The 27542-nt window shown below is 38.2% G+C and overlaps 1 protein-coding gene across 1 annotated transcript in view; it reads right to left on the bottom strand.

Moving 5' to 3' along the window:
- The window catches only part of LOC128660058 (gastrula zinc finger protein XlCGF57.1-like), a 77351-nt gene that overhangs the window by 46502 nt on the left and 3307 nt on the right, over positions 1-27542 (bottom strand). Inside the window, exon 2 of the mRNA XM_053713655.1 lies at positions 18884-18929. Coding sequence (XP_053569630.1) covers positions 18884-18899 — 16 coding nt within the window. The 5' untranslated portion in view covers positions 18900-18929. The remainder of the gene's footprint in view (positions 1-18883; positions 18930-27542) is intronic.

Here is a 27542-nt window from a genome sequence, read left to right as displayed (position 1 = left end):
TCTTTGGAGACAAGTCTGTATAGTCCCCATTCCACTGACTGAGTATGCACAGTTGTAATGGTCTTAGATGAATGCGCGCAAAAGGAACTATGTCCATTGTCGCTACCATCAACCCGATCACTTCCATGCACTGAGCTACGGAAGGAAGAGGAACGGAATGAAGTATTCGACAAGAGTCCAGAAGCTTTGTCTTTCTGGCCTCTGTTAGAAAAATCCTCATTTCTGAGGAGTCTATAATTGTTCCCAAGAAGGGAACCCTTGTTGACGGGGATAGAGAACTCTTTTCCACGTTCACTTTCCAGCCGTGCGATCTGAGAAAGGCCAGGACGATGTCCGTGTGAGCCTTTGCTCGAGGGAGGGACGACGCTTGAATCAGAATGTCGTCCAGGTAAGGTACAACTGCAATGCCCCTTGGTCTTAGCACAGCTAGAAGGGACCCTAGTACCTTTGTGAAAATCCTTGGAGCAGTGGCTAATCCGAAAGGAAGCGCCACGAACTGGTAATGTTTGTCCAGGAATGCAAACCTTAGGAACCGATGATGTTCCTTGTGGATAGGAATATGTAGATACGCATCCTTTAAATCCACCGTGGTCATGAATTGACCTTCCTGGATGGAAGGAAGGATAGTTCGAATGGTTTCCATCTTGAAAGATGGGACCTTGAGAAATTTGTTTAAGATCTTGAGATCTAGGATTGGTCTGAACGTTCCCTCTTTTTTGGGAACTATGAACAGATTGGAGTAGAACCCCATCCCTTGTTCTCTCAATGGAACAGGATGAATCACTCCCATTTTTAACAGGTCTTCTACACAATGTAAGAACGCCTGTCTTTTTATGTGGTCTGAAGACAACTGAGACCTGTGGAACCTTCCCCTTGGGGGAAGTCCCTTGAATTCCAGAAGATAACCCTGGGAGACTATTTCTAGCGCCCAAGGATCCAGAACATCTCTTGCCCAAGCCTGAGCGAAGAGAGAGAGTCTGCCCCCCACCAGATCCGGTCCCGGATCGGGGGCCGATATTTCATGCTGTCTTGGTAGCAGTGGCAGGTTTCTTTGCCTGCTTTCCCTTGTTCCAGCCTTGCATTGGTCTCCAAGCTGGCTTGGCCTGAGAAGTATTACCCTCTTGCTTAGAGGACGTAGCACCTTGGGCTGGTCCGTTTTTACGAAAGGGACGAAAATTAGGTCTATTTTTTGCCTTGAAAGGCCGATCCTGAGGAAGGGCATGGCCCTTACCCCCAGTGATATCAGAGATAATCTCTTTCAAGTCAGGACCAAACAGCGTTTTCCCCTTGAAAGGAATGTTTAGTAGCTTGTTCTTGGAAGACGCATCAGCCGACCAAGATTTCAACCAAAGCGCTCTGCGCGCCACAATAGCAAACCCAGAATTCTTAGCCGCTAACTTAGCCAATTGCAAAGAGGCGTCTAGAGTGAAAGAATTAGCCAATTTGAGAGCATTGACTCTGTCCATAATCTCCTCATAAGGAGGAGAGTCACTATCGAGCACCTTAATCAGTTCATCAAACCAGAAATATGCGGCTGTAGTGACAGGGACAATGCATGAAATGGGTTGTAGAAGGTAACCCTGCTGAACAAACATCTTTTTAAGCAAACCTTCTAATTTTTTATCCATAGGATCTTTGAAAGCACAACTATCCTCTATGGGAATAGTGGTGCGTTTGTTTAAAGTAGAAACCGCTCCCTCGACCTTGGGGACTGACTGCCATAAGTCCTTTCTGGGGTCGACCATAGGAAACAATTTTTTAAATATGGGGGGAGGGACGAAAGGAATACCGGGCCTTTCCCATTCTTTATTAACAATGTCCGCCACCCGCTTGGGTATAGGAAAAGCTTCTGGGAGCCCCGGCACCTCTAGGAACTTGTCCATTTTACATAGTTTCTCTGGGATGACCAAATTTTCACAATCATCCAGAGTGGATAATACCTCCTTAAGCAAAATGCGGAGATGTTCCAATTTAAATTTAAAAGTAATCACATCAGATTCAGCCTGCTGAGAAATGTTCCCTAAATCAGTAATTTCTCCCTCAGACAAAACCTCCCTGGCTCCCTCAGATTGGGTTAGGGGCCCTTCAGAGATATTAATATCAGCGTCGTCATGCTCTTCAGTAACTAAAACAGAGCATCCACGCTTACGCTGACAAGGGTTCATTTTGGCTAAAATGTTTTTGACAGAATTATCCATTACAGCCGTTAATTGTTGCATAGTAAGGAGTATTGGCGCGCTAGATGTACTAGGGGCCTCCTGAGTGGGCAAGACTCGTGTAGACGAAGGAGGGAATGATGCAGTACCATGCTTACTCCCCTCACTTGAGGAATCATCTTGGGCATCATTGTCATTATCACATAAATCACATTTATTTAAATGAATAGGAATTCTGGCTTCCCCACATTCAGAACACAGTCTATCTGGTAGTTCAGACATGTTAAACAGGCATAAACTTGATAAGAAAGTACAAAAAACGTTTTGAAATAAAACCGTTACTGTCACTTTAAATTTTAAACTGAACACACTTTATTACTGCAATTGCGAAAAAACATGAAGGAATTGTTCAAAATTCACCAAACTTTCACCACAGTGTCTTAAAGCCTTGAAAATATTGCACACCAATTTTGGAAGCTTTAACCCTTAAAATAACGGAACCGGAGCCGTTTTAAGCTTTAACCCCTTTACAGTCCCTGGTATCTGCTTTGCTGAGACCCAACCAAACCCAAGGGGAATACGATACCAAATGATGCCTTCAGAAGTCTTTTATCAGTATCAGAGCTCCTCTCACATGCGACTGCATGCCATGCCTCTCAAAAACAAGTGCGCAACACCGGCGCGAAAATGAGACTCTGCCTATGCTTTGGGAAAGCCCCTAAAGAATAAGGTGTCTAAAACAGTGCCTGCCGATATAATTATATCAAAATACCCAGAATAAATGATTCCTCAAGGCTAAATAAGTGTTAATATCAATCGATTTAGCCCAAAAAATGTCTACAGTCTAAATAAGCCCTTGTGAAGCCCTTATTTACAATCGTAATAAACATGGCTTACCGGATCCCATAGGGAAAATGACAGCTTCCAGCATTACATCGTCTTGTTAGAATGTGTCATACCTCAAGCAGCAAAGGACTGCAAACTGTTCCCCCAACTGAAGTTAATGCTCTCAACAGTCCTGTGTGGAACAGCCATGGATTTTAGTTACGGTTGCTAAAATCATTTTCCTCATACAAACAGAATTCTTCATCTCTTTTCTGTTTCTGAGTAAATAGTACGTACCAGCACTATTTGAAAATAACAAACTCTTGATTGAATAATGAAAAACTACAGTTAAACACTAAAAAACTCTAAGCCATCTCCGTGGAGATGTTGCCTGTACAACGGCAAAGAGAATGACTGGGGTAGGCGGAGCCTAGGAGGGATCATGTGACCAGCTTTGCTGGGCTCTTTGCCATTTCCTGTTGGGGAAGAGAATATCCCACAAGTAAGGATGACGCCGTGGACCGGACACACCTATGTTGGAGAAAAAAAACTAATAATAATAAAAAAAAAAAATAGATTTGTATAAAACCCTTGCCCCCTTCCCTGGGTTAAAACCACATTAAAATGCAGAAGATCCTTAAAATTGCTTGGAAAGCTTTGTAATTCTCAAGATCCTTTTGAAAGGAAAACAATGATGAGAAGGCTTGTAAAAAAATATATCTACTAAATATGGGAATATTATTTTGCTTGAGACTTCATGTAAAAAACTTAACTTCATGGGAGAGGGATAAAAAATATTCTCTTTCTATAACTGCACAATACAAAAACATAATTTATGCTTACCAGATAAATTCCTTTCCTTCCGGATAGGGAGAGTCCATGGATTCATTCCTTACTGTTGGGAAATACAACACCAGGCCACCAGGAGGAGGCAAAGACACCCCAGCCAAAGGCTTAAATATCCCTCCCACTGCCTCATTACCCCAGTCATTCTGCCGTCGGAACAAGGAAAAGTAGGAGAAACATTAGGGTATAAATGGTGCCAGAAAAATAAAATAAATAATAGGAAAGAACAAAAAAGTAAGAGGTGGACCCTATTCTGAGGGCATCAAAGCCTGCAAAACTTCTCTCGTTCCACTGCTCTAGTGGAATGAGCCATTATCCTCTCAGGAGGACGATGTCCCGCTGTCTCGTAAGCTAAGCGGATGACACTCCCTAATCAAAAAGATAGGGAAGTCGAAGTAGTCTTCTGCCCCTTACGCTTCCCCGATAGACAACAGACAAAGAGGAAGATTGTCTAAACTTCTTAGTAGCCTGAAGATAGAACTGCAAGGCGGGAACCACATTCAAATTGTGAAGTAAGCGTTCCTTCGATGAAGGATAAGGACACAAGGAAGGAACCACAATCTCCTGATTGATGTTGCGATCTGACACAACCTTAGGAAGGAAACCTAATTTAGTATGTAAAACTGCCTTATCTGCATGAAAAAAAACAGATAAGGGGCTCACACTGCAAAGCACAGATCTCAGAAACTCTGTGCGCAGAGGCAATAGCCAATAAAAAGAGAACCTTCCAAGATAACAATTTAATGTCAGCGGAATGCAGAGGCTCAAATGGAACCTGTTGAAAAACCCAAAGAACAAGATTTAGGCTCCAAGGAGGAGCCCCAGATCAAAACACAGGTCTGATAGTAATCAGAGCCTTAACAAAGGAATGCACGTTTGAAAGCTCAGCCAGTCTCTTGTGCAAAAAAAACTAACAGGGTCAAAATTTGTCCCTTCATGGAACTAGCAGAAAGGTCCTTCTCCAGCCCATCCTGGAGAAAGAGAAGATCCTGGCAACCTCATCTCTGTACCAGGAAAAACCAGGCTCTTCACACCAGAATAAGTAGGTCCTCCACACCTTGTGGTAGATACGCTGAGTAACAGGTTTAGGAGCTTGAATAAGAGTATAAATGACACTCTGAGAGAAACTTCTCTTGGCTAAGACTAAGCGTTCAATCTCCATGCAGTCAGCCTCAGAGAATCTAGATTTTGATGAACAAATGGACCTTGTATCAGCAGGTCTCTGCAACAAGGTAACTTCCACGGAGGAGATGAGGACATCCCCACTAGATCCGCAAAGCATGTCCTTTGTGGCCACGATGGATCAGGATTAGCGATACCCGCTGCTGCTTGATACGGGCCACCACTCGAGGAAGAAGCGATAATGGAGGAAAAAGATAAAGGAGTTTGAACCTCCAGGGTACTGCTAGTGCGTCAATTAGATCCGCTTGAGGATCCCTCGACCTTGACCCGTACCTGGGAAGCTTGGTATTGAGACGGGACGCCATGAGATCTATCTCTGGCGTCCCACACTTGCTGCATATCTCTGCAAACACCTCGGGATGAAGAGACCATTCCCCTGGATGGCAGGATTGCAGGCTGAGAAAATCTACCTCCCAGTTGTCAACACCAGGAATGTGTATCGCTGACAGCGAACAGCTGTGGGCCTCTGCCCACTCCAGAATCTGAGATACTTCCTTCATCGCCAAGTAACTTCTTGTTCCCACCTGATGGTTGATGTAAGCCACCAAGGTTATATTGTCTGATTGAAATCTGATAAACTGGGACAAACCCAGAAGTGGCCAAGCCTTCAAGGCCTTGAAGATTGCCATAGCTCCAAAATATTGATCGGGAGGGAGGACTCCTCCTGAATCCACAACACCTGTGCCTTCCTGGCACCCCAAACAGCTCCCCATCCGGATAGGCTTGCGCCCGTAGTCACAATCTCCCAGGATGGTCTTAAGAAGCATGTCCCTCGGGACAGATGATCTGGACAGAGCCACCAAGTGAGCGATTCTCTCGACCGGCTGTCTAATACAATCTATTGAGACAGATCTGAATGACCGACGTTCTACTGCCTCAGCATGCACAGTTGTAAAAGTCTGAGATGGAATGATGTCCATGCAGGACACCATGAGACCAATCACCTCCATACACCGAGTTACAGAGGGACTCAAGGAGGTCCGGAGGGCAAGATATTCTGAAGTTAGCTTGCACCATCTCTGGTCTGTTAGAAATATCCTCATGGATATGGAGTCTATTATAGTACCCAGGAATTCCACCCTGGTACTTCGGATAAGAGAACTCTTTTCCAAGTTTATTTTCCATCCATGTCATCGAAGAAGACTGAGAAGGGACTCCGAGAATTCTTGCGCAAGGCGAAAGGATGGAGCTTGCACCAGAATATCGTTCAAGTATGGGGCTACTGCAATACTCCGAGTTCTGGCAACGGCTAGAAGAGCCCCCAGAACCTTTGTAAAGATTCTTGGAGCAGTAGCTAGGGCAAACGGAAGGGCAATGAACTAGAAGTGCTGGTCCAGGAATGCAAACCTCAGAAACTGAAAGTGTTCCCTGTGGATTGGAACATGAAGGTAAGCGTCCTTCAGATCTATAGTGGTTAATAAACTGGCCTTCCTGAATCAAAGGAAGGATGGACCTTATTGTCTCCATCTTGAAGGAAGGGACACAGACTTGTTTAAGCACTTTAGGTCCAGAATTAGTCGGAAAGTTCCCTCCTTTGGGACCACGAAAAGGTTTGAATAAAACCCCAAACCTCTTTGTTCGATAGGCACCCGGACAACAACTCCTAAGAAGGATAGATCCCGAACGCACCCTGGAAAGGCATCCCTCTTTTCTGGTCTGGTAGACAGATTCAAGACAAGGAATCTGCCCCTTGGCGGATTAGATTTGAAGCCTATCTTGTAACCCTGAGATACCACCTCCAGGACCCAAGGATCCTGTACGTCCTTGAACTAGGCGTCTGAAAAAAAGAGACAGACAGTCTGCCCCCTACACGATCCAATCCCGGATCGGGGGCTGCCCCTTCATGCCGACTTGTTTTCGGCGGGCTTCTTATTTTGCTTGGATTTATTCCAGGACTGAGCCAGCTTCCAAGTACTCTTGGGTTGCTCGGGCTTGGAGAAGGATTGTTGTCGTTGAGATTTGTCAGAACGAAAATTAGAAGATTGTCATACCTTAGACTTGTTCTTATCTTGCGGTAGGAAGGCACCCTTGCCTCTGGTAGCCTGGACCTATAAAAATCTTTCCCTTGAAGGAAAGAGAAAGGAGTCTGGACTTATTAGTCATATACGCAGACCAATACTTCAACCAGAGTGCCCAGTGGGCTAACATCACAAAGCCAGAGGACTTTGCATTAAGGCAAATAATTTGCATGTTCGCATCACAGATAAACGAATTAGCAATTCTCAGAGCTTTAATTCTGTCTTGAATATCCTCGAGGTGAGACTCCACCTCAATGAGTTCTGACAATGAGTTGCACCAGTAGGAAGCCGCTCCGGCAACTGCAGCCGCCGGTTGAAACAAAAATCCCGTATGTTGAAACATCTTTCCCAGAAAGGTTTCTATTTTCTTATCCATCGGCTTTCCGAACTATCCTCAAGAGGTATAGTAGTACGTTTAGCAAGCGTAGAGATAGCACCATCCACCTTAGGAATGGAGCCCCACAAATCCAGTTGAGAGTCCGGGACCGGGAACAACTTTTTAAAAGTAGACAAGGGGGAAAAGGAAGAACCAATTCCTTTCCATTCGTTCTTAATAATGTTTGCCAACTTAACCGACACAGGAAAAGTCAAAGGAACTTTCCTGTCTTCGTAAACTCTGTCTAATTTAAGTATCATAGATTCTTCAAGTAGCGCGGCCTCTGGAACCTCTAAAGTAGACAGAACCCCCTATAATAAAAAAACACAAGTGCTCAGTTTTAAATCTAAAGGACGGTTCATCCGCAGCAGGAGGCTTAGACGCCTCCTCACAATATAAACAGGTATAATTTAGTACAGAAGGAGTAGCTTCTAACATGTCAGAGTTCTCCATAGCTCAGGTTATACCTGTAAGATTTTAATGAGTATATAAATGATGTCCATATTGTTATAGAGAAGGTTAGTGTGTTCTTATGACTATTTTAAACTCAGGCATGGTATAATGCTGACCTAGTTAGTAAGCAAGCATATAACATATATGGATATGGGAGTGACAAGTATTGCAAAGGGCTTCAAATAACTCACAATACCTAGTTTGGAACATGGCCAAAAGTGTATTGTCAGCAGTTTTAAAGGGTATAAGAATTAGAGAGAAATAATGGTAGACAGAGTTCATCTTTGGAAGGGAAACATCAACGATACATGCTGTAACCCGGACTCCCACAAGAAACAAACGGGGTGATATTCATTTATGTATTATTTCTCTGTTAAATTGTTTTTATGTGTTTAACATTGTAAACAATAACATGTAATTTTGTTATTTATCTGTTCTATAATAAAATGTGTGATGGTTTAAATAAATAGTTGAATGTAGTATGGTTGTCTGTTTCTGGAGGGTTTCAAAGATATACAGTACGGTATATGAAATTCGTTTGTACAGGGCCGATTATTAATATATTTATATATTAATTTTTAGATGTGAATGGTTTTTAACATAATATCCTTTGGTTATTTAAGAGTAATTCTTACATTTTGGCGGCAGCAGGTAGGAGATTTGTTAAGATTCGTGTTCACAACAGATAGCTTTATTTTTAGGTTTTGTTAAAGAGAGATAGATTACTTGTGCTGAAGAATTAGCTAGCATTCTTTAGATGAGTAGTTGTTTGTAACATTCACAAGGTTAAAAGGTTATTGAGCTGTTTTTGGGAAAAATCGCTTCAGTTAAAAAGCAGAATGCAATTTTAAACTGTATTGAAGGAGTTTTAATCCATGGTCTAATGTACAAGAGTATGTTAATAAATCTATTGACAATAAGATATTTTCCAAGTCTGAGGGAAAGAAAGCATTAATGTTTGGTGCATACAAAATAGCAGAGAATTATTCTAAAGTAACTGGAGAATTGCAGGATTTACAAAGACAGTTAACTGAGGTGAAGTGTCGGAATGAATCTTTAACTCTAGCAAATACTTCAGCTGTTTCTTTTAGTCAGGAAACTAGCGAAGCTTTGTTGACAAATAGAGAATTGAGTGCAGAGATTGGGTCTTTACAACAAATGTTACTTGATGCTTATGGAGCAATACAAGTTTTAAAACATTCAGGGCAAGTGTGGGTACCTGAGGATCATTCTAAATGTCATGAAATTATTGATTTACAAATAAAACTGGGTCAAAGAAATGCATTAATCGCTGCATGCAAAATACCAGTTAATTTTGTAGAGTCACAGTGTGTTGAAGTTGTAAGTGACAAAAAGAATGTGGAGAATGTAAAGATGGCACCAATTCTAGTTAAGGAACAGTTGGATGAAGAGAGAAAGATCATTTCACGTACTAAAATTAACCAGTCTTTGTCTAGCACAGAAATTGCTACATTAAGTAAAGAACTAGGACAGTTTAAATTAAGCGATGATCCCTTAGATGTTATGATTAGGTTATCACAGTTTGAAAGAATACACAAAGAATTGCAAACAAATATTGATATATTTGATATAATTATAACAAGTATGGATGATGCACTAAAAGCAAGCATGCCTTCAGATGTTTTTCTTAGACCAAGAGTTAAACAACAGTTAGTGCATGAGTTACTAAAAACATTAGGAATTGATAAAATGGATGCTCATTCATCATATGAAAATTGCAAGCAGAGAAAGAATGAATCAGTGCAAGGATTTGCTGATAGACTGTTTGAAATTTATAAACTAACTTTGCCTGAAAATACTGAGGCAGATCATAACAATGAAATGTATAAACGTGGGTTACTAAACCGCATTAATCCAGAAATTAGAAAATTGGTTGGTTTGACTGTGTTTTCAAGTAACACTTTTAACAAAATAATTGAATGTCTAAAAAGAGCAGAGTTGTGTAATGAAACTAACAAGGGAATAAAACAGAGAATGTCTGCAGTTGGAAAGCCATTCCCAGATAACAGAGAATGTACTAAAATCATTTCTAACAAGAAAATATTGGTAAAATTGAAGTATTATCTTTGTAAAAAATGGAGACATATTAATGCCCAATTTGTACAAAAACACAATACTGTTGTAGCAACATCTGCTGAACAATTTGAAACTAGATACAAATTTGAAAATCTAAAAAAGGAACTGGAAAGAGTTAAATTGATTCAAATTACAAATAAAATGACCAGTTCTGAAAATGGGTAAAAAGGGGTAATTGCCTCCAAATCATGTCTGGAGTGAGGTTCAGACGTAATGTATATAGTTGCCTAGTTTTTAAAGGAGTCATGAATGGGGGCTCATGATGGAATGTATTTTTAATAAATACTGGTGTACCTATATTCATTATTTATACCTCACAAAACCTCAATCTAATCCATTGTTCGTAGGGGGGAAAACAAATTGTGTTGCAAGTTTTTCAAGGTTCATATACAGGGAGTGCAGAATTATTAGGCAAGTTGTATTTTTGAGGATTAATTTTATTATTGAACAACAACCATGTTCTCAATGAACCCAAAAAACTCATTAATATCAAAGCTGAATAGTTTTGGAAGTAGTTTTTAGTTTGTTTTTAGTTATAGCTATTTTAGGGGGATATCTGTGTGTGCAGGTGACTATTACTGTGCATAATTATTAGGCAACTTAACAAAAAACAAATATATACCCATTTCAATTATTTATTTTTACCAGTGAAACCAATATAACATCTCAACATTCACAAATATACATTTCTGACATTCAAAAACAAAACAAAAACAAATCAGTGACCAATATAGCCACTTTTCTTTGCAAGGACACTCAAAAGCCTGCCATCCATGGATTCTGTCAGTGTTTTGATCTGTTCACCATCAACATTGCGTGCAGCAGCAACCACAGCCTCCCAGACACTGTTCAGAGAGGTGTACTGTTTTCCCTCCTTGTAAATCTCACATTTGATGATGGACCACAGGTTCTCAATGGGGTTCAGATCAGGTGAACAAGGAGGCCATGTCATTAGATTTTCTTCTTTTATACCCTTTCTTGCCAGCCACGCTGTGGAGTACTTGGACGCGTGTGATGGAGCATTGTCCTGCATGAAAATCATGTTTTTCTTGAAGGATGCAGTCTTCTTCCTGTACCACTGCTTGAAGAAGGTGTCTTCCAGAAACTGGCAGTAGGACTGGGAGTTGAGCTTGACTCCATCCTCAACCCGAAAAGGCCCCACAAGCTCATCTTTGATGATACAAGCCCAAACCAGTACTCCACCTCCACCTTGCTGGCGTCTGAGTCGGACTGGAGCTCTCTGCCCTTTACCAATCCAGCCACGGGCCCATCCATCTGGCCCATCAAGACTCACTCTCATTTCATCAGTCCATAAAACCTTAGAAAAATCAGTCTTGAGATATTTCTTGGCCCAGTCTTGAAGTTTCAGCTTGTGTGTCTTGTTCAGTGGTGGTCGTCTTTCAGCCTTTCTTACCTTGGCCATGTCTCCGAGTATTGCACACCTTGTGCTTTTGGGCACTCCAGTGATGTTGCAGCTCTGAAATATGGCCAAACTGGTGGCAAGTGGCATCTTGGCAGCTGCACGCTTGACTTTTCTCAGTTCATGGGCTGTTATTTTGCGCCTTGGTTTTTCCACACGCTTCTTGCAACCCTGTTGACTATTTTGAATGAAACGCTTGATTGTTCGATGATCACGCTTCAGAAGCTTTGCAATTTTAAGAGTGCTGCATCCCTCTGCAAGATATCTCACTATTTTTGACTTTTCTGAGCCTGTCAAGTCCTTCTTTTGACCCATTTTGCCAAAGGAAAGGAAGTTGCCTAATAATTATGCACACCTGATATAGGGTGTTGATGTCATTAGACCACACCCCTTCTCATTACAGAGATGCACTGTTACGGTTACCCTTAGTCTCGCTGAGAGATGGACCGCTTAGTAGCCTGGATCCCTAATGCTTCTGTAACATGCACATCACCTAATATGCTTAATTGGTAGTAGGCTTTCAAGCCTATACAGCTTGGAGTAAGACAACATGCATAAAGAGGATGATGTGGTCAACATACTCATTTGCCTAATAATTCTGCACTCACTGTAAAGATGTTATAAAGCTAAAAATGATATGAATTTAATTGATAATGGCATTTTGAATTAGAAGAATATTTAGTAAATTTACCTGATGAAATGTCAATTTTGGGTTATAAATTTCTCACAAAATATAATGTTTTACTTTATTATGCTAATGGTAAAATATAGTTTAATACAGATGATAAACATTATGTTATTTCTGTTTCACATTATGTTTATAGTCTAAAGAAACATGACAAGTTAAGTTTACTTGTACATACAAATGCTAAGGTTACAAATATTTTACAGCAGTTTGCACATGCATTTGCTGAACATAAATATGATTTGGGAAATTGCAAGAGGAGGAGTTTATCACAGGAAATGTACATTTAGCTATAAAAAGCAATGTTCATATTATTATTATATTATTAAGGAAAGTGAGCCATATGTACAGCAAATTATATATTATTTACTTGAACAAGGTGTATTGAGAAAATGTAAATCTGTTACTAATTTTACTATTTAGTTTGTACAGAAACCTGATGGAAATGGGCATTTAACAATTAAGGTAAATTACATCCAGTGACATCTGCCTAGGCATCAAAATGTCAGAGAGGTTCCTATTTTTTTCCTTTATCCTTCCAAATACAACGTTTTATTTAAGCCTTGATATAGCAAACAGTTATTGGTTTGTATCTCTGCACCCAAAGTCACAGTACAAGTTTGTTTTCAAGTGCGAAAAAAAGAAGAAGATCAAGTTATATTTATGTCTTCCTGTGGTCCTGAACAATTCAGCAACAATTTTCCATAAAAAGATGGCTACTATTCTATCAAGATTGTCAAGACTATTAGCACTTCTGCAATATGTTGATGATTTGGTATGTACTACAGAAACAGAAAAAGAACATTTTAAATTGTTTACAGAATTGTCGAAATTATTGGCAAATGCTGGACTAAAAGTGAATATAAAGAAATGCCAATTTTTACAGACAACAGGGAACTTTACATGAGTGACAATATCATCTGAAAGAAAGATTCCAGATCAACAAAAGTGGATGTCATAAAAAGACTAAACATACCTGTGTCAAAGATAATTTGGGGATTGTTCCAATACCAAAGAGACTTTATTCCAAAGTTTAAAGTTTTGGCTGGACACTTGTATGACTTGCTAAAGAAAGAAAACGTTTGAGAACTTAAAAAAAAGATGTAATCAATACGATGGTGTTGTTTCCACAGACCCCAGAAAAGTGTTTCAATTGGAAGTTGCTACTTAAAAAAAAAAAAGAAAGACTTTATCTGCAGTGCTGTGTCAAGAGAAGTTTGGAAAATGGAAAACTGAGACTAGTGACCTATGCATCACGACCTTTGAAAATAACTGAAGAGAAGTATTCCTGTGTGAGGAACAGTTGTCAGTATTCTGGATATAAGAACATTTTACATAACATTATTTCAAAAAGTGTTATTGCAAAGTTCACATTTTCCTTTGAACTTAATTGGTGAAACTAGGAAACAGTATAATTTCATCTGCAAGATTTTAAAAGTGGGTGCTGATGCTAATGAAAAGAAATATAGACATTATATTAAAGGAAACAACTTTGTTGCCAGCATGTTTGCTATATGAAGGTCAACCACATAGTCACTTTGTTGTGTTCTGTTTTTCCTTTCAATTCAAGTTTATATATTTTTGGTGCAAAGTCTAGATGTTTACTGTGATGGTTCTTTTTATCATAAGGATGGTAAAGTATATACAGGTTTTTCAATAATTTTACCTGATAAAATAGATATGCATTTATGTGAGATACATTATTCTCAATATGCTAAATTGGTTAATGTTTGTTGTACATTGGAACACTAAGCAGATATGGCTATTGACATTTATAATAATAGTGTATATGTGGTTAATACACTGACAATGCTTCCTTTGTATGTATATAATGGGTTTAAGTCATATGATGAAAAACCATTGGTACATACAAATCTGTTGAAGTATATTTCATATTTGCTAAATGAATGTAAATTGCCATATGCAATAATTAAAAGTAAAAAGTTCACACTAAAAGTGATAGCACTTAGCTGATGCTTGTGCTAAAAAGGCTGCAAAACAAGTAAAATTATGGGAGTTCCATGAGGAACCTGAGATTTCTGCAATTACATTAAAAAAAAAAAAAAATTAGAAAGATAAAATAAAAATAAAGCAAATTTGGTGTCATTGCAAAATTCTTATATTTCTTATGTAATGTTAAAATAAAGGCATTTAGCAGGGAAACCTTTATCACTGCCAGTATCATGGGCAAATGACAAATTTATAAAATATGAAGAAAATTGAACTTTAATGTGTTTAAATAAGTAAAATATGTTGTTTGTATTTCCAGTTGTTGTATTCCTTAAAGGGACAGTAAACACCAGAATTTTGTTGTTTTAAAAGATAGATAATCTCTTAATTACCAATTTTCCAGTTTTGCATAACCAACATAGTTTTAATTATACAAGTTTACCTCTGTAATTAATTTGTATCTAAGCTTCAGAAGACTGCCCCCTTATTTCAGGTTCTTTTGATAGATTTTTTTTAGTTTAGCCAATCAGAGCTGTCTTTATGGTAAATTCACGTGCATGAGCTCAATGTTATCTATATGAAACACGTGAACTAATGCCCTCTAGTGGTGAAAAAAAAAACTATCAAAATGTATTTGGATTACAGGTGGTCTTCAAAGTCTTCCTAGGTTTAGCTTTCAACTAAGAATACCAAGAGAACAAAACAAAATTGGTGATACAAGTGAATTGGAAAGTTGTTTAAAATTACATGCCCTATTTTAAACATGAAAGTTTATTTTCCCTTTAAGAATGTGTAGATTCATTTTCAAAAATGTAATTTGCTTCCTATAGGAGGACATTATTCTGCAGATAGAACATGTGACAAAAATACAGAAAAATTTGTAATGGTGGCCACCAATGAAAGATAATATTTTTTGTTTTTTTCCAATATGTTCTAGAAATTTGCCTTGTCTGCAGTTTAATTCTTCAGTCAATATGAATCAATAATTATTAAGGTTTTTACTTTTCCCCATGACAAACCTTGGTTACAAATATAAATAGATATTATTTTGTTTTGTTGGTTTTTACCTAGAATACATGTATAGTTTAGTGGTAATAGATGTATTCACAAAATGGATTGAGGTTTTTCCAAAAACAAATCAAGTAGTTTTTATAGTTGCATAGGTTATTTATTTGAGCTTTTCTCTAGATGGGGATGCCATTTGTAGTAGAAAGTAATAATGAGCCTGCATTTAGTGGGAAAATATTTCAAGGAAATTAATTAATCATTGGGAATTAAGCATAAATTATATATTGCTTATAGACTGTAATCATCAGGAGCAGTAAAAAGGGATAATAAATACTATAAACAATTATAAATTAAAATTTGTAGTATTAAACTTTCAACATGGGCAAAATGTTACCTTTATGTTCAATGACCATAAGATCTATCCTACATTGTACTACAGGTGCCACACCATATCAAGTAATAACTTGTAGATTGAATAAAACATTTGGAAGGACTTTACTTTCAATTGCTACATCAAATTTACAAGGGGCAATAATAAAAATTTGGATACAAACATAAATTATGCTTACCTGTTAATTTTCTTTCTTTTTATGAAGAAAATGAGTATCACAGCATATTGACAATGTAAATATGTTGGTAGCTCAAAATATTGTAAGGAGTAAAGCTCAAATAAAAACATATTTTGACAAAATGTTAGACCTTTTGAAATATAATGTAATAGTTTTAGTAATGATAATGAGATTTTATGTCTAAAAAAAAAAAAAAAGAAAGGTCGCTCATTTGTTCCTAAAATGAATTGTTCTTTTTGTGTTTTGGATAAAAATAATTTTATTGTTTATTTCTTTGAAATAATGTATACGGGAAAAAAAAAAAAAAAAAAAAAACTATTTTAAATGGTATTATATTAAATAATTTTAAAAAATATATGAATTAACAGATACTGCATTAGATTTTTCTTAGAAAAAAATCTGAAGAAATACCAAAAAGATGACAACCTATCTTCAAGTTGGGAAAATCCATGTCCTAATGTTGTTATGACTGATTATGGAGGCTTTTGCTGGACGAAATTCTTTTGCATTTTCAGAGGACTGCATGGGTATTTTGGGTTTGACTCAGACAACATCAAGATGGAAATCGTGATTGTGGTATCAAAGTCAATGTATGTAACTGAACTATATTTTGGAAGATGAGGATAATCAACAACATCAAAATAAACATTATGATCCTGAACGTATTAACATAGCATTGGACAAAGGCCGGTCTAATGTTACAAGTTGTACAAAATGGGTTAAATGTGGCAAAGAAACATTTATTTTTAAGTTTATTTTTGCAAAATATGACAGTCAAGGACAATGACATTATTTTGGGAACAAAAGAACGTTACAACATCCGATTGTACGATTTTACTTTAAAAATGTTAATTGTTGTTAAATGTATAATTATTTTGTTTATGTTAATTTTGTATAAAGAGAATAGTTTATAGAGTAATGTGCTAAACCTTACCGTTACACTATAAGGCCTAGCAAAGGGGTGGACTGTAAGATTTTGATGAGTATATAAATGATGTCCATATTGTTATAGAGAAGGTTAGTGTGTTCTTATGACTATTTTAAACTCAGGCATGGTATAATGCTGACCTAGTTAGTAAGCAAGCATATAACATATATGGATATGGGAGTGACAAGTATTGCAAAGGGCTTCAAATAACTCACAATACCTAGTTTGGAACATGGCCAAAAGTGTATTGTCAGCAGTTTTAAAGGGTATAAGAATTAGAGAGAAATAATGGTAGACAGAGTTCATCTTTGGAAGGGAAACATCAACGATACATGCTGTAACCCGGACTCCCACAAGAAACAAACGGGGTAATATTCATTTATGTATTATTTCTCTGTTAAATTGTTTTTATGTGTTTAACCTTGTAAACAATAACATGTAATTTTGTTATTTATCTGTTCTTTAATAAATGTGTGATGGTTTAAATAGTTGAAGGTAGTATGGTTGTCTGTTTCTGGAGGGTTTCAAAGATATACAGTACGGTATATGAAATTCGTTTGTACAGGGCCGATTATTAATATATTTATATATTAATTTTTAGACATGAATGGTTTTTAACATAAGATCCTTTGGTTATTTAAGAGTAATTCTTACAATACCCACAGAAGGACACAAATTAAAATGTTTGTTATTATAGTAAACTGCACCTTTATACTCCCAATGGCTGGGGCACTCACCACCTCCTAGACCCAGACATTTAAAAGAGGAAACACTCTCCTCACGTTCAAGTCTCAGCCGGAATGGAGGAAATGAACATAGACCACACTCGGTCACATGGAGTGCAAGACAGTATTTCCCCTGTTATTACAAGTATAGCAAGTAAAAGAAGCTGTGCAATACTTTTAAAAACGAAAGTGAAACTTAAAAGGGACACTCAAGTCAAAATTAAACTTCATGATTCAGATAGAGCATGCAATTTTAAACAACTTTCCAATTTACCTCCATTAACAAAATGTGCACAGTCTTTTTATATTTACACTTTTTGAGTCACCAACTCCTACTGAGCATGTGCAAGAATTCACAGCATATACGTATATGCATTTGTGATTGGCTGATAGCTGTCACATGGTACAGGGGGAGTGGAAAGACATAACTTTGCAATTTATTTAACAAAAATCTACTACTCATTTGAAGTTCAGACTAAGTGCTATTGCATTGTCTTCTTATCATGCATTTGTTAATTATGCAAATCTACAATGTTGACTGGTCCTTTAAAAGTGAAACCTGTTTGTTCCAGCCAAAAAAACAGTCTATCAGCCCAGGAAAAAAAAAAATCACACAAAGTAGCATGTAAATAATTAATACACTGATTAATTAACCCCAACTGTTCAATAAACCCCCTTCAGAGGATATTAACCTGCCTGGATCTTATCAATGTATAAAGGAGCCAAACTGTGACCCTGTTATAGCGTTTTATGTGTAAAAGTTGAAACAATCTTACCTCCAGGATCCATGCTGTGGAACAGAACACAGCCTCTCAAGTGTGACAGTCTTATAGCAGCCCTCCTGACATAGACTTGAGTGAGAGAAAGCAGGCAGTGAAACTCGTCAACACTGATTGCTTAGGAGCTATTAGCAGTAGTCTGGATGGTTTACCTGCATCTCCAGACTCTAACTTTCATCAATACTCTCACAGAGTATGACTACTTAAAACTCCAGTCCTATCTCAAAGGGCAGATACCCTTTTTCAGGACTCTCCGAATCTTCTGACACTTCTCTGCCACCTCCTAACGTGACGAAAGGCAAAGAATGACTGGGGTAATGAGGAAGTGGGAGGAGTATTTAAGCCTTTGGCTGGGGGGTCTTTGCCTCCTCCTGGTGGCCAGGTGTTGTATTTCCCAACAGTAAGGAATGAAGCCATGGACTCTCCCTATCTTAGGAAGGAAAACTACTTTGTTATACTTGTTATAAGTTTACACAAACTGCAGTGGTGAATCTATAGGTGAAAGTGTCAACAAGACTTCTGGAAAGAATTTACTTACTCCGCTTCCCCTTAATTGCGTTAAAACCAGACTTTTTTTGGGGTGGGGATGGGGACTTTTAACTATTCCACTACATTGAAATGTACTTACCCAATCCAGTGATGTACTGCAGGCTTCATAACTATATACTGTACACAGCAGAAAACCTTTGCCAAAACAAATGAAAATTGTAGGCATGGTTGTGGCATAAAGGTGTTACTGTAATCTGCTGAAATTGTATGAATTTAATCTGTTTCTTCTAGTTGTCGAGGAACATTCAGGAGTGTGTGACTTACGCATTCCATGTTTGCTATTTAAACTTAGAGCCTTTACAAAAGGTTCTACTCACATAAGTGTTGATCCATGATTATAACAGGCCAGGTCCTTCGGTTCTCCTGGAATAAAATATTAATTATATTAGAGATACAAAAGGACACTGTTACAACCACAGCTGCCATATAAAGTTCTGGAGCTTGAATGTATCCTGGACCTTATAGGGCAGCAGGGTTTGTAAACCCCCCCCCACAATTTATGCTTACCTGATAAATTTATTTCTCTAGTGGTGTATCCAGTCCACGGATCATCCATTACTTATGGGATATACTCATTCCCAACAGAAAGTTGCAAGAGGACCCACAGCAAAGTTGTTATATAGCTCCTCCCCTTCCTACAATATCCAGTCATTCGACCGAAAACAAGCAGAGAAAGGAGAAACCATAGGGTGCAGTGGTGACTGTAGTTTAAATTTAAAAATAACCTGCCTTAAAATGACAGGGCAGGCCGTGGACTGGATACACCACTAGAGAAATAAATTTATCAGGTAAGCATAAATTGTGTTTTCTCTAGTAAGGTGTATCCAGTCCACGGATCATCCATTACTTATGGGATACCAATACCAAAGCTAAAGTACACGGATGAAGGGAGGGACAAGGCAGGTACTTAAACGGAAGGTACCACTGCCTGTAAAACCTTTCTCCCAAAAATAGCCTCAGAAGTAGCAAAAGTATCAAATTTGTAGAATTTTGAAAAAGTATGAAGCGAAGACCAAGTCGCCGCCTTGCAAATCTGTTCAACAGAAGGCTCATTTTTAAAGGCCCAAGTGGAAGCCACAGCTCTAGTAGAATGAGCTGCAATCCTTTCAGGGGGCTGCTGTCCAGCAGTCTCATAGGCTAAGTGTATTATGCTTCTTAGCCAAAAAGAAAGAGAGGTAGCCGAAGCCTTTTGACCTCTCCTCTGACCAGAGTAAACAACAAACAAAGCAGATGTTTGCCGAAAATCCTTAGTTAACTTTTGATTGAAGAATTTAAACTAACTATTTTTCACCACTCTCTCTTACGACCTCCCTTGTTGAGAGTTGCAAGAGAATGACTGGATATGGTAGGAAGGGGAGGAGCTATATAACAACTTTGCTGTGGGTCCTCTTGCAACTTCCTGTTGGAATGAGTATATCCCATAAGTAATGGATGATCCGTGGAATGGATACACCTTACTAGAGAAAAATCACAATGTTATACACTGTTGAAAGAGTTTGCTTTTAATCTTAGCTGAGAGCTTGTAAGTGAGTGCTGGACTTTCTCTGTGTGCTGTATTAATTTGTTTTGTAATTTTCCCTATGGGCCTTGCACCCAGACCTGTCTGGGGTTAACTGCCTGTGACTCTGGGGACAGTGCAGCTTGCTGAGAGTGCTATTGTGCACCCAGGGCTGTGCATGCTGCAGGGTCATGGGATGTGTACCCAGTCCGGTCTGAGAGTGCAGTCCCCTTCCGTGTTTTGTATATGTCTAGGGTGATTACATAAGCCTGTGCACCCTTCACTTGTTCCCAGTTTGTTGGATTGAGAGCTTGCATTATGTGGCTCTTTAGGGACTCAGGTTTTGGAAGAGACCTTGACGTGGTACCTGATTCCATGATTTTAATTTATAAATAATTGGGTGTTTGGATCAGCAATTTCATTTTGATCTATCAAATAAATGAAGAAGGACACAGTAATATTTCAGAAGTGAAATGAGGTTTATTAGATTAACATAATATGTGCAATATGCTTCAAAACGAAATTAGACAGGTGCATAAATTTGGGAACCCTTGTCATTTTGTTTATTTGAATACCTGTAACTACCTAGCACTGATTAATTAGAACACTCAATTGGTTTGGTGAGCCCATTAAAAGGGACAGTCTACGCCAGAATTTTTATTGTTTAAAAAGATAGATAATCCCTTTATTACCCATTCTCTAGTTTTGCATAACCAACACAGTTATATAAATGCACTTTTTCCCTCTGTGATTACCTTGTATCTAATCATCTGCAAACTTCCCCCTTATTTAAGTTCTTTTGACAGACATCCATTTTAGCCAATCAGAGCTGGCTCACTGGAACTCCACGTGTGTGAGCACAGTGTTATCTATATGACACACATGAACTAGCACCCTCTAGTGGTGAAAAACTGTCAAAATGCCTTGAGAGAAGAGGCGGCCTTCAATGGCTTAGAAATTAGCATATGGACCTCCTAGGTTTAGCTTGTAACTAAGAATACCAAGAGAACAAAGCAAAATTGGTGATAAAAGTAAATTGGAAAATTATATTCTCTATTTGAATCATGAAAGTTTATTTTGGATTAGACTGTCCTTTTAAGCCTTGAACTTCATAGACAGGTGCATCCAATCATGAGAAAATGTATTTAAGGTGGCCAATTAGAAGTTGTTGTTCTCTTTGACTCTCCTCTGAAGAGTGGCAACATGGGGGCCTCAAAACAACTCTCAAATGACCTGAAAACAAAGATTGTTCAACATTATGGTTTAGGGGAAGGCTACAAAAAGCTATCACAGAGATTTAAGCTGTCAGTGTCCACTGTGAGGAAAATAGTGAGGAAATGGAAGACCACAGACAGGCACAGTTCTTGTTAAGGCCAGAAGTGGCAGGCCAAGTAAAATATTGGAGAGGCAAAGGCAAAGGATGGTGACAACAGTCAAAAACAGCCCACAGACCACCTTCAAAGACCTACAACATCATCTTGCTGCAAATGGTGTCACTGTGCATCATTCAACAATTCAGCGCATTTTGCACAAGGAGAAGCTGTATGGGAGAGTGATGCACACACGCCACAAACAGAGTCGCTTGAGGTATGCAAACTCACATTTGGATGAGCCAGCTTCATTTTGGAAGAAGGTGTTGTGGACTGATGAAACAAAGATTGAGTTATTTGGTCATAACAAAAGGCGTTATGCATGGCGGCAAAAGAACACAACATTCCAAGACAAACACTTGCTACCCACAGTAAAATTTGGTGGATGTTCCATCATGCTGTGGGGCTGTGTGGCCAGTGCCGGTACTGGGAATCTTGTTAAAGTTGTGGGTCGCATGGATTCCACTCAATATCCGCAGATACTTGAGAATAATGTTGAGGAATCAGTCACCAAGTTGAAGTTACGCCGGGGCTGGATATTTCAACAAGACAACAACCCAATACACTGCTCAAAATCTACTCTGGCATTTATGAAGAGGAACAAGTATAATGTTTTGGAATGGCCTTCCAGTCCCCAAACCTGAATATCATTAAAAATCTGTAGGGTGATTTGAAGCGAACTGTCCATGCTCGGCAACCATCAAACCTAACTGAACTGGAGGAATGGTCCAAAATACCTTCATCCAGAATCCAGACACTCATTACAGGCTATAGGAAGCGTCTAGAGGCTGTTATTTCTGCTAAAGGAGGCTCTACTAAATATTGATGCAATATTTCTCTAGGGGTGCTCAAATGTATGCACCTGACTAATATTGTTTTGATGCATATTGCACATTTTCTGTTAATCCAATAAACCTCATTTCACTACTGAAATATTACTGTGTCCTTCATTTATTTGATAGATCAAAATGATGACCCAAACACCCAATTATTTATAAATGAAAATCATGGAAATTGTCAAGGCTGCCTAACCTTTTGCATACAACTATATATATATATATATATATATATATATATATATATATATATATATATATATATATATATATATATATATATATATATATATATATATAATCACATTATACAGTACCACAGCCTATATATATCTAATCACGACTACATGACACACAGACACAGATTACAGCACATTATACAGTATCACATCCTATATATATCTAATCACAGAGCAACATAACACACAGATTACAGCACATTATACAGTACCACAGCCTATATACAGTATATCTAATCACAGGACTACATAACACACACACACACACACACACACACACACATTATAGCACCACAGTGTGTGTGTATATATATATATATATACACACACACACACACACAATCACAGGGCTACATGACACACACACAGATTACAACGACAAGGAAGTTGGTTTGTTATCCAAGTTGTCTCTTATTCGTGAAATTCGGTTTCTTATTCATGGAAGTTGGTTTCTTATTCAAATTTTTTGCCAGACTGCTTTAAATGAACTTTAAAATAAAAATATAGGTTTTATTTAAATAATAATATGATTCATATAATGTAGTTACACAGAGGTGGAATCCCTTTATACAACAATTGGATATACAAACTGGAAAAAAGAGGCATACGTTGGCACCAATACAAATATTACTATTTTGAATAAGTAACTCATATTTTCAAAGGGTTAATGAACATTGGGCCACTGATTTCACTATGAATATATACAGAGTATATCCCCCTCCATGACATGAAATTGTTTTTAGCCTGGCCCAATGGTGTTTTGGGCACAGAAATTGATGCCAACCCTGGCATAGATGCTTTAATTCCCATTTTCTAATAAGTAACTAATACTTTCAAAGGGTTAATGACCATTGGGCCACTGATTGTACTGTTAAAATATGTAGGGTAGATCCCCCTCCATGACATGAAATTGTTTTTAGCCTGGCCCAATGGTGTTTTGGGCACAGAAATTGATGCCAAGAGAGGTGTCACACACACACACACAATGTGAAGGTCTTAGCTTAGGTGCAGAGTTACTTCGAAATTGCTACTATTGTGTGAAAAAGCTCATACAGAATCCATGAGGTCGATTTAACAAAGTCTGGCGGACATGATACGCTGTAGCGTATCATGTCTGCCAGACATCGCTGAATGCGGACAGAATTACGCTGTCGGCATTCAGCATTGCAAAAACAGTTCTAGTGAACTGCTTGTGCAATGCCGCTCCCTGCAGATTCGCGGCCAATCGGCCACTAGCAGGGGGTGTCAATCAACCCAATCGTATGAGATTGGGTTGACTGCTGTACGCCGCTCAGAGGCAGCGTACCAGTTAAGGAGCAGCATTTTTAAAGACCGCTGCTTCTTAACTGCTGTTTCCGGCAAGACTGAAGGTTTGTGCGGAAACAGCTACATTGGGGCCGATTGACCGTTTGGTTAATCAGTCCCATATCTGAGCAGCCACATCTCTTAAAATGACCCCTCACTGAAAAAAAGAGGGTCTATCATTTCAGATGAGGGCTTTTATGTCCCTCTAGGATGAAGCTTATTAACATAAAAATGTTGATCACGGGAATCAACAGCTAAAACAGACAAGGCATCAGTTGTCCTCCTATGATATAGATAATCACCATGAGAAATAATAAACACTTCCCTGAATGACTACCACTGAGTTTGCTATGAAACTCTAGAAAGGCTACTATACAGCTCAGAGCTCGAGAGTAAAACACCATTGGGCCAGGCTAAAAACAATTGCATGTCATGGAGAGGTATCTACCCTGTGTATATTCATAGTGAAATCAGTGGTCCAATGGTTATTAACCCTTTGAAAATATCAGTTACTTATTCAAAAATGGGAATTACAGATCTTTTGCCAGGGTTGGCATCAATTTCTGTGCCCAAAACACCATTGGACCAGGCTAAAACCAACTGCATGTAGTGGTGGTGGGGGGGTCTACCCTACATATATTCATAGTGAAATCAGTGGCCCAATGGTCATTAACCCTTTGAAAATATCAGTTACTTATTCAAAATAGTAATATTTGTATTGGTGCCAACGTATGCCTCTTTTTTCCAGTTTGTATATCCAATTGTTGTATGAAGGGACTCCACCTCTATGTAACTACATTATATAAAGCATATTATTATTATTATTTAAATAAACCATATATTTTTATTCTAAAGTTAATTTAAAGCAGTCTGGCAATTTTTTTTTAATAAGAAACCAACTTCTATGAATAAGAAACAGAATTTCAAGAATAGGAAACATTTTGAATATGAAACCAACTTCCTTGTCGTCAGATTACAGCACATTATACAGTACCACAGCCTATATATATCTAATCAAAGGGCTACATGATACACACACAGATTACAGCACATTATACAGTACCAAAGCATATTTATATCCAATCACAGACCTACATGATACACACACAGATTACAGCACATTATACTGTACTACAGTCTATATATATCTAATCACAGGGCTACATGACACACACACACACAGATTACAGCACATTATAAAGTAGCACAGCCTATATATATCTAATCACAGGGCTACATGGCACACACACATGAAGATTACAGCACATTATACAGTACCACAGTCTATATATATATCTAATCACAGGGCTACATGACACACACAGATTACAGCACATTATACAGTACCACAGCCTATATATATCTAATCACAGGGCTACATGACACACACACAGATTACAGCACATTATACAGTACCACATCATATATATATATAAAAAATCAAATAACAGGGCTACATGACACACAAAATACAGCACATTATACAGTACCACAGCCTATATATATCTAATTACAGGGCTACATGACACACACACACAGATTACAGCACATTTTACAGTACCACAGCCTATATCTATCTAATTACAGGGCTACATGACACACACACACAGATTACAGCACATTATACAGTACCACAGCCTATATACAGTATATATCTAATTACAGGGTTACATGACACACACACAGATTACAGCACATTATACAGTACCACAGCCTATATCTATCTAATCACAGGGCTACATGACACACACACAGATTACAGCACATTATACAGTACCACAGCCTATATCTATCTAATCACAGGGCTACATGACACACACAGATTACAGCACATTATACAGTACCACAGCCTATATATATGTAATCACAGGGCTACATGACACACACAGATTACAGCACATTACACAGTAGCACAGCCTATATATATGTAATCACAGGGCTACATGACACACACACAGATTACAGCACATTATACAGTACCACATCTTATATATATCTAATCACAGGACTACATGACACACACAGATTACAGTACATTATACAGTACCACAGCCTATATATATATAATCACAGGGCTACATGACACACACAGATTACAGCACATTATACAGTACCACAACCTATATATATCTAATCACAGGGCTACATGACACACAGATTACAGCACATTATACAGTACCACAGACTATATATATCTAATCACAGGGTTACATGACACACACACAGTACCATAGACTATATATATATCTAATCACAGGACTACATGACACACACAGGCTACAGTATATTATACAGTACCACAGCCTATATATATCTAATCACAGGGTTACATGACACACACACACACAGATTACAGCACATTATACAGTACCACAGCCTATATATATCTAATCACAGGGCTACATGACACACACACAGATTACAGCACATTATACAGTACCACAGCCTATATATATCTAATCACAGGACTACATGACACACAGATTACAGCACATTATACAGTACCGCAGCCTATATATATCTAATCACAGGGTTACATGACACACACACACACACAGATTACAGCACATTATACAGTACACAGTCTATATATATCTAATCACAGGGCTACATGACACACACACACAGATTACAGCACATTATACAGTACCACAGCCTATATATATCTAATCACAGGGCTACATGACACACACACAGATTACAGCACATTATACAATACCACAGCCTATATATATCTAATCACAGGACTACATGACACACACACAGATTACAGCACATTATACAATACCACAGCCTATATATATCTAATCACAGGACTACATGACACACACACACAGATTACAGCACATTATACAGTACCACAGCCTATATATATCTAATCACAGGGCTACATGACACACACACAGATTACAGCACATTATACATTACCACAGCCTATATATATCTAATCACAGGGCTACATGACACACACAATACAACACATTATACATTACCACAGCCTATATATATCTAATCACAGGGCTACATGACACACACACAGATTACAGCACATTATACAGTACCACAGCCTATATATATCTAATCACAGGACTACATGACATACACAGATTACAGCACATTATACAGTACCACAGCCTATATATATCTAATCACAGGGCTATATGACACACACTGATTACAGCACATTATACAGTACCACAGCCTATATATATCTAATCACAGGGCTACATGACAGACACACACACAGATTACAGCACATTATACAGTACCACAGCCTATATATATCTAATCACAGGACTACATGACACACACACAGATTACAGCACATTATACAGTACCACAGCCTATATATATCTAATCACAGGACTACATGACACACACAGATTACAGCTCATTATACAGCACCACAGCCTATATATATCTAATCACAGGACTACATGATACACACACACAGATTACAGCACATTATACAGTACCACAGCCTATATATATCTAATCACAGGGCTACATGACACGCACAGATTACTGCACATTATACAGTACCACAGCCTATATATATCTAATCACAGGACTACATGACACACACACACATTACAGCACATTATACAGTACCACAGCCTATATATATCTAATCACAGGACTACATGACTACATGACACACACAGAGATTACAGCACATTATACAGTACCACAGTCTATATAAATCTAATCACAGGACTTACATGACA

The sequence above is a fragment of the Bombina bombina genome, chromosome 5, assembly GCF_027579735.1.
Source record: "Bombina bombina isolate aBomBom1 chromosome 5, aBomBom1.pri, whole genome shotgun sequence".
NCBI classification, from domain to species: Eukaryota; Metazoa; Chordata; class Amphibia; order Anura; family Bombinatoridae; genus Bombina; species Bombina bombina.
This window is presented reverse-complemented; position numbering and strand designations above follow the sequence as displayed.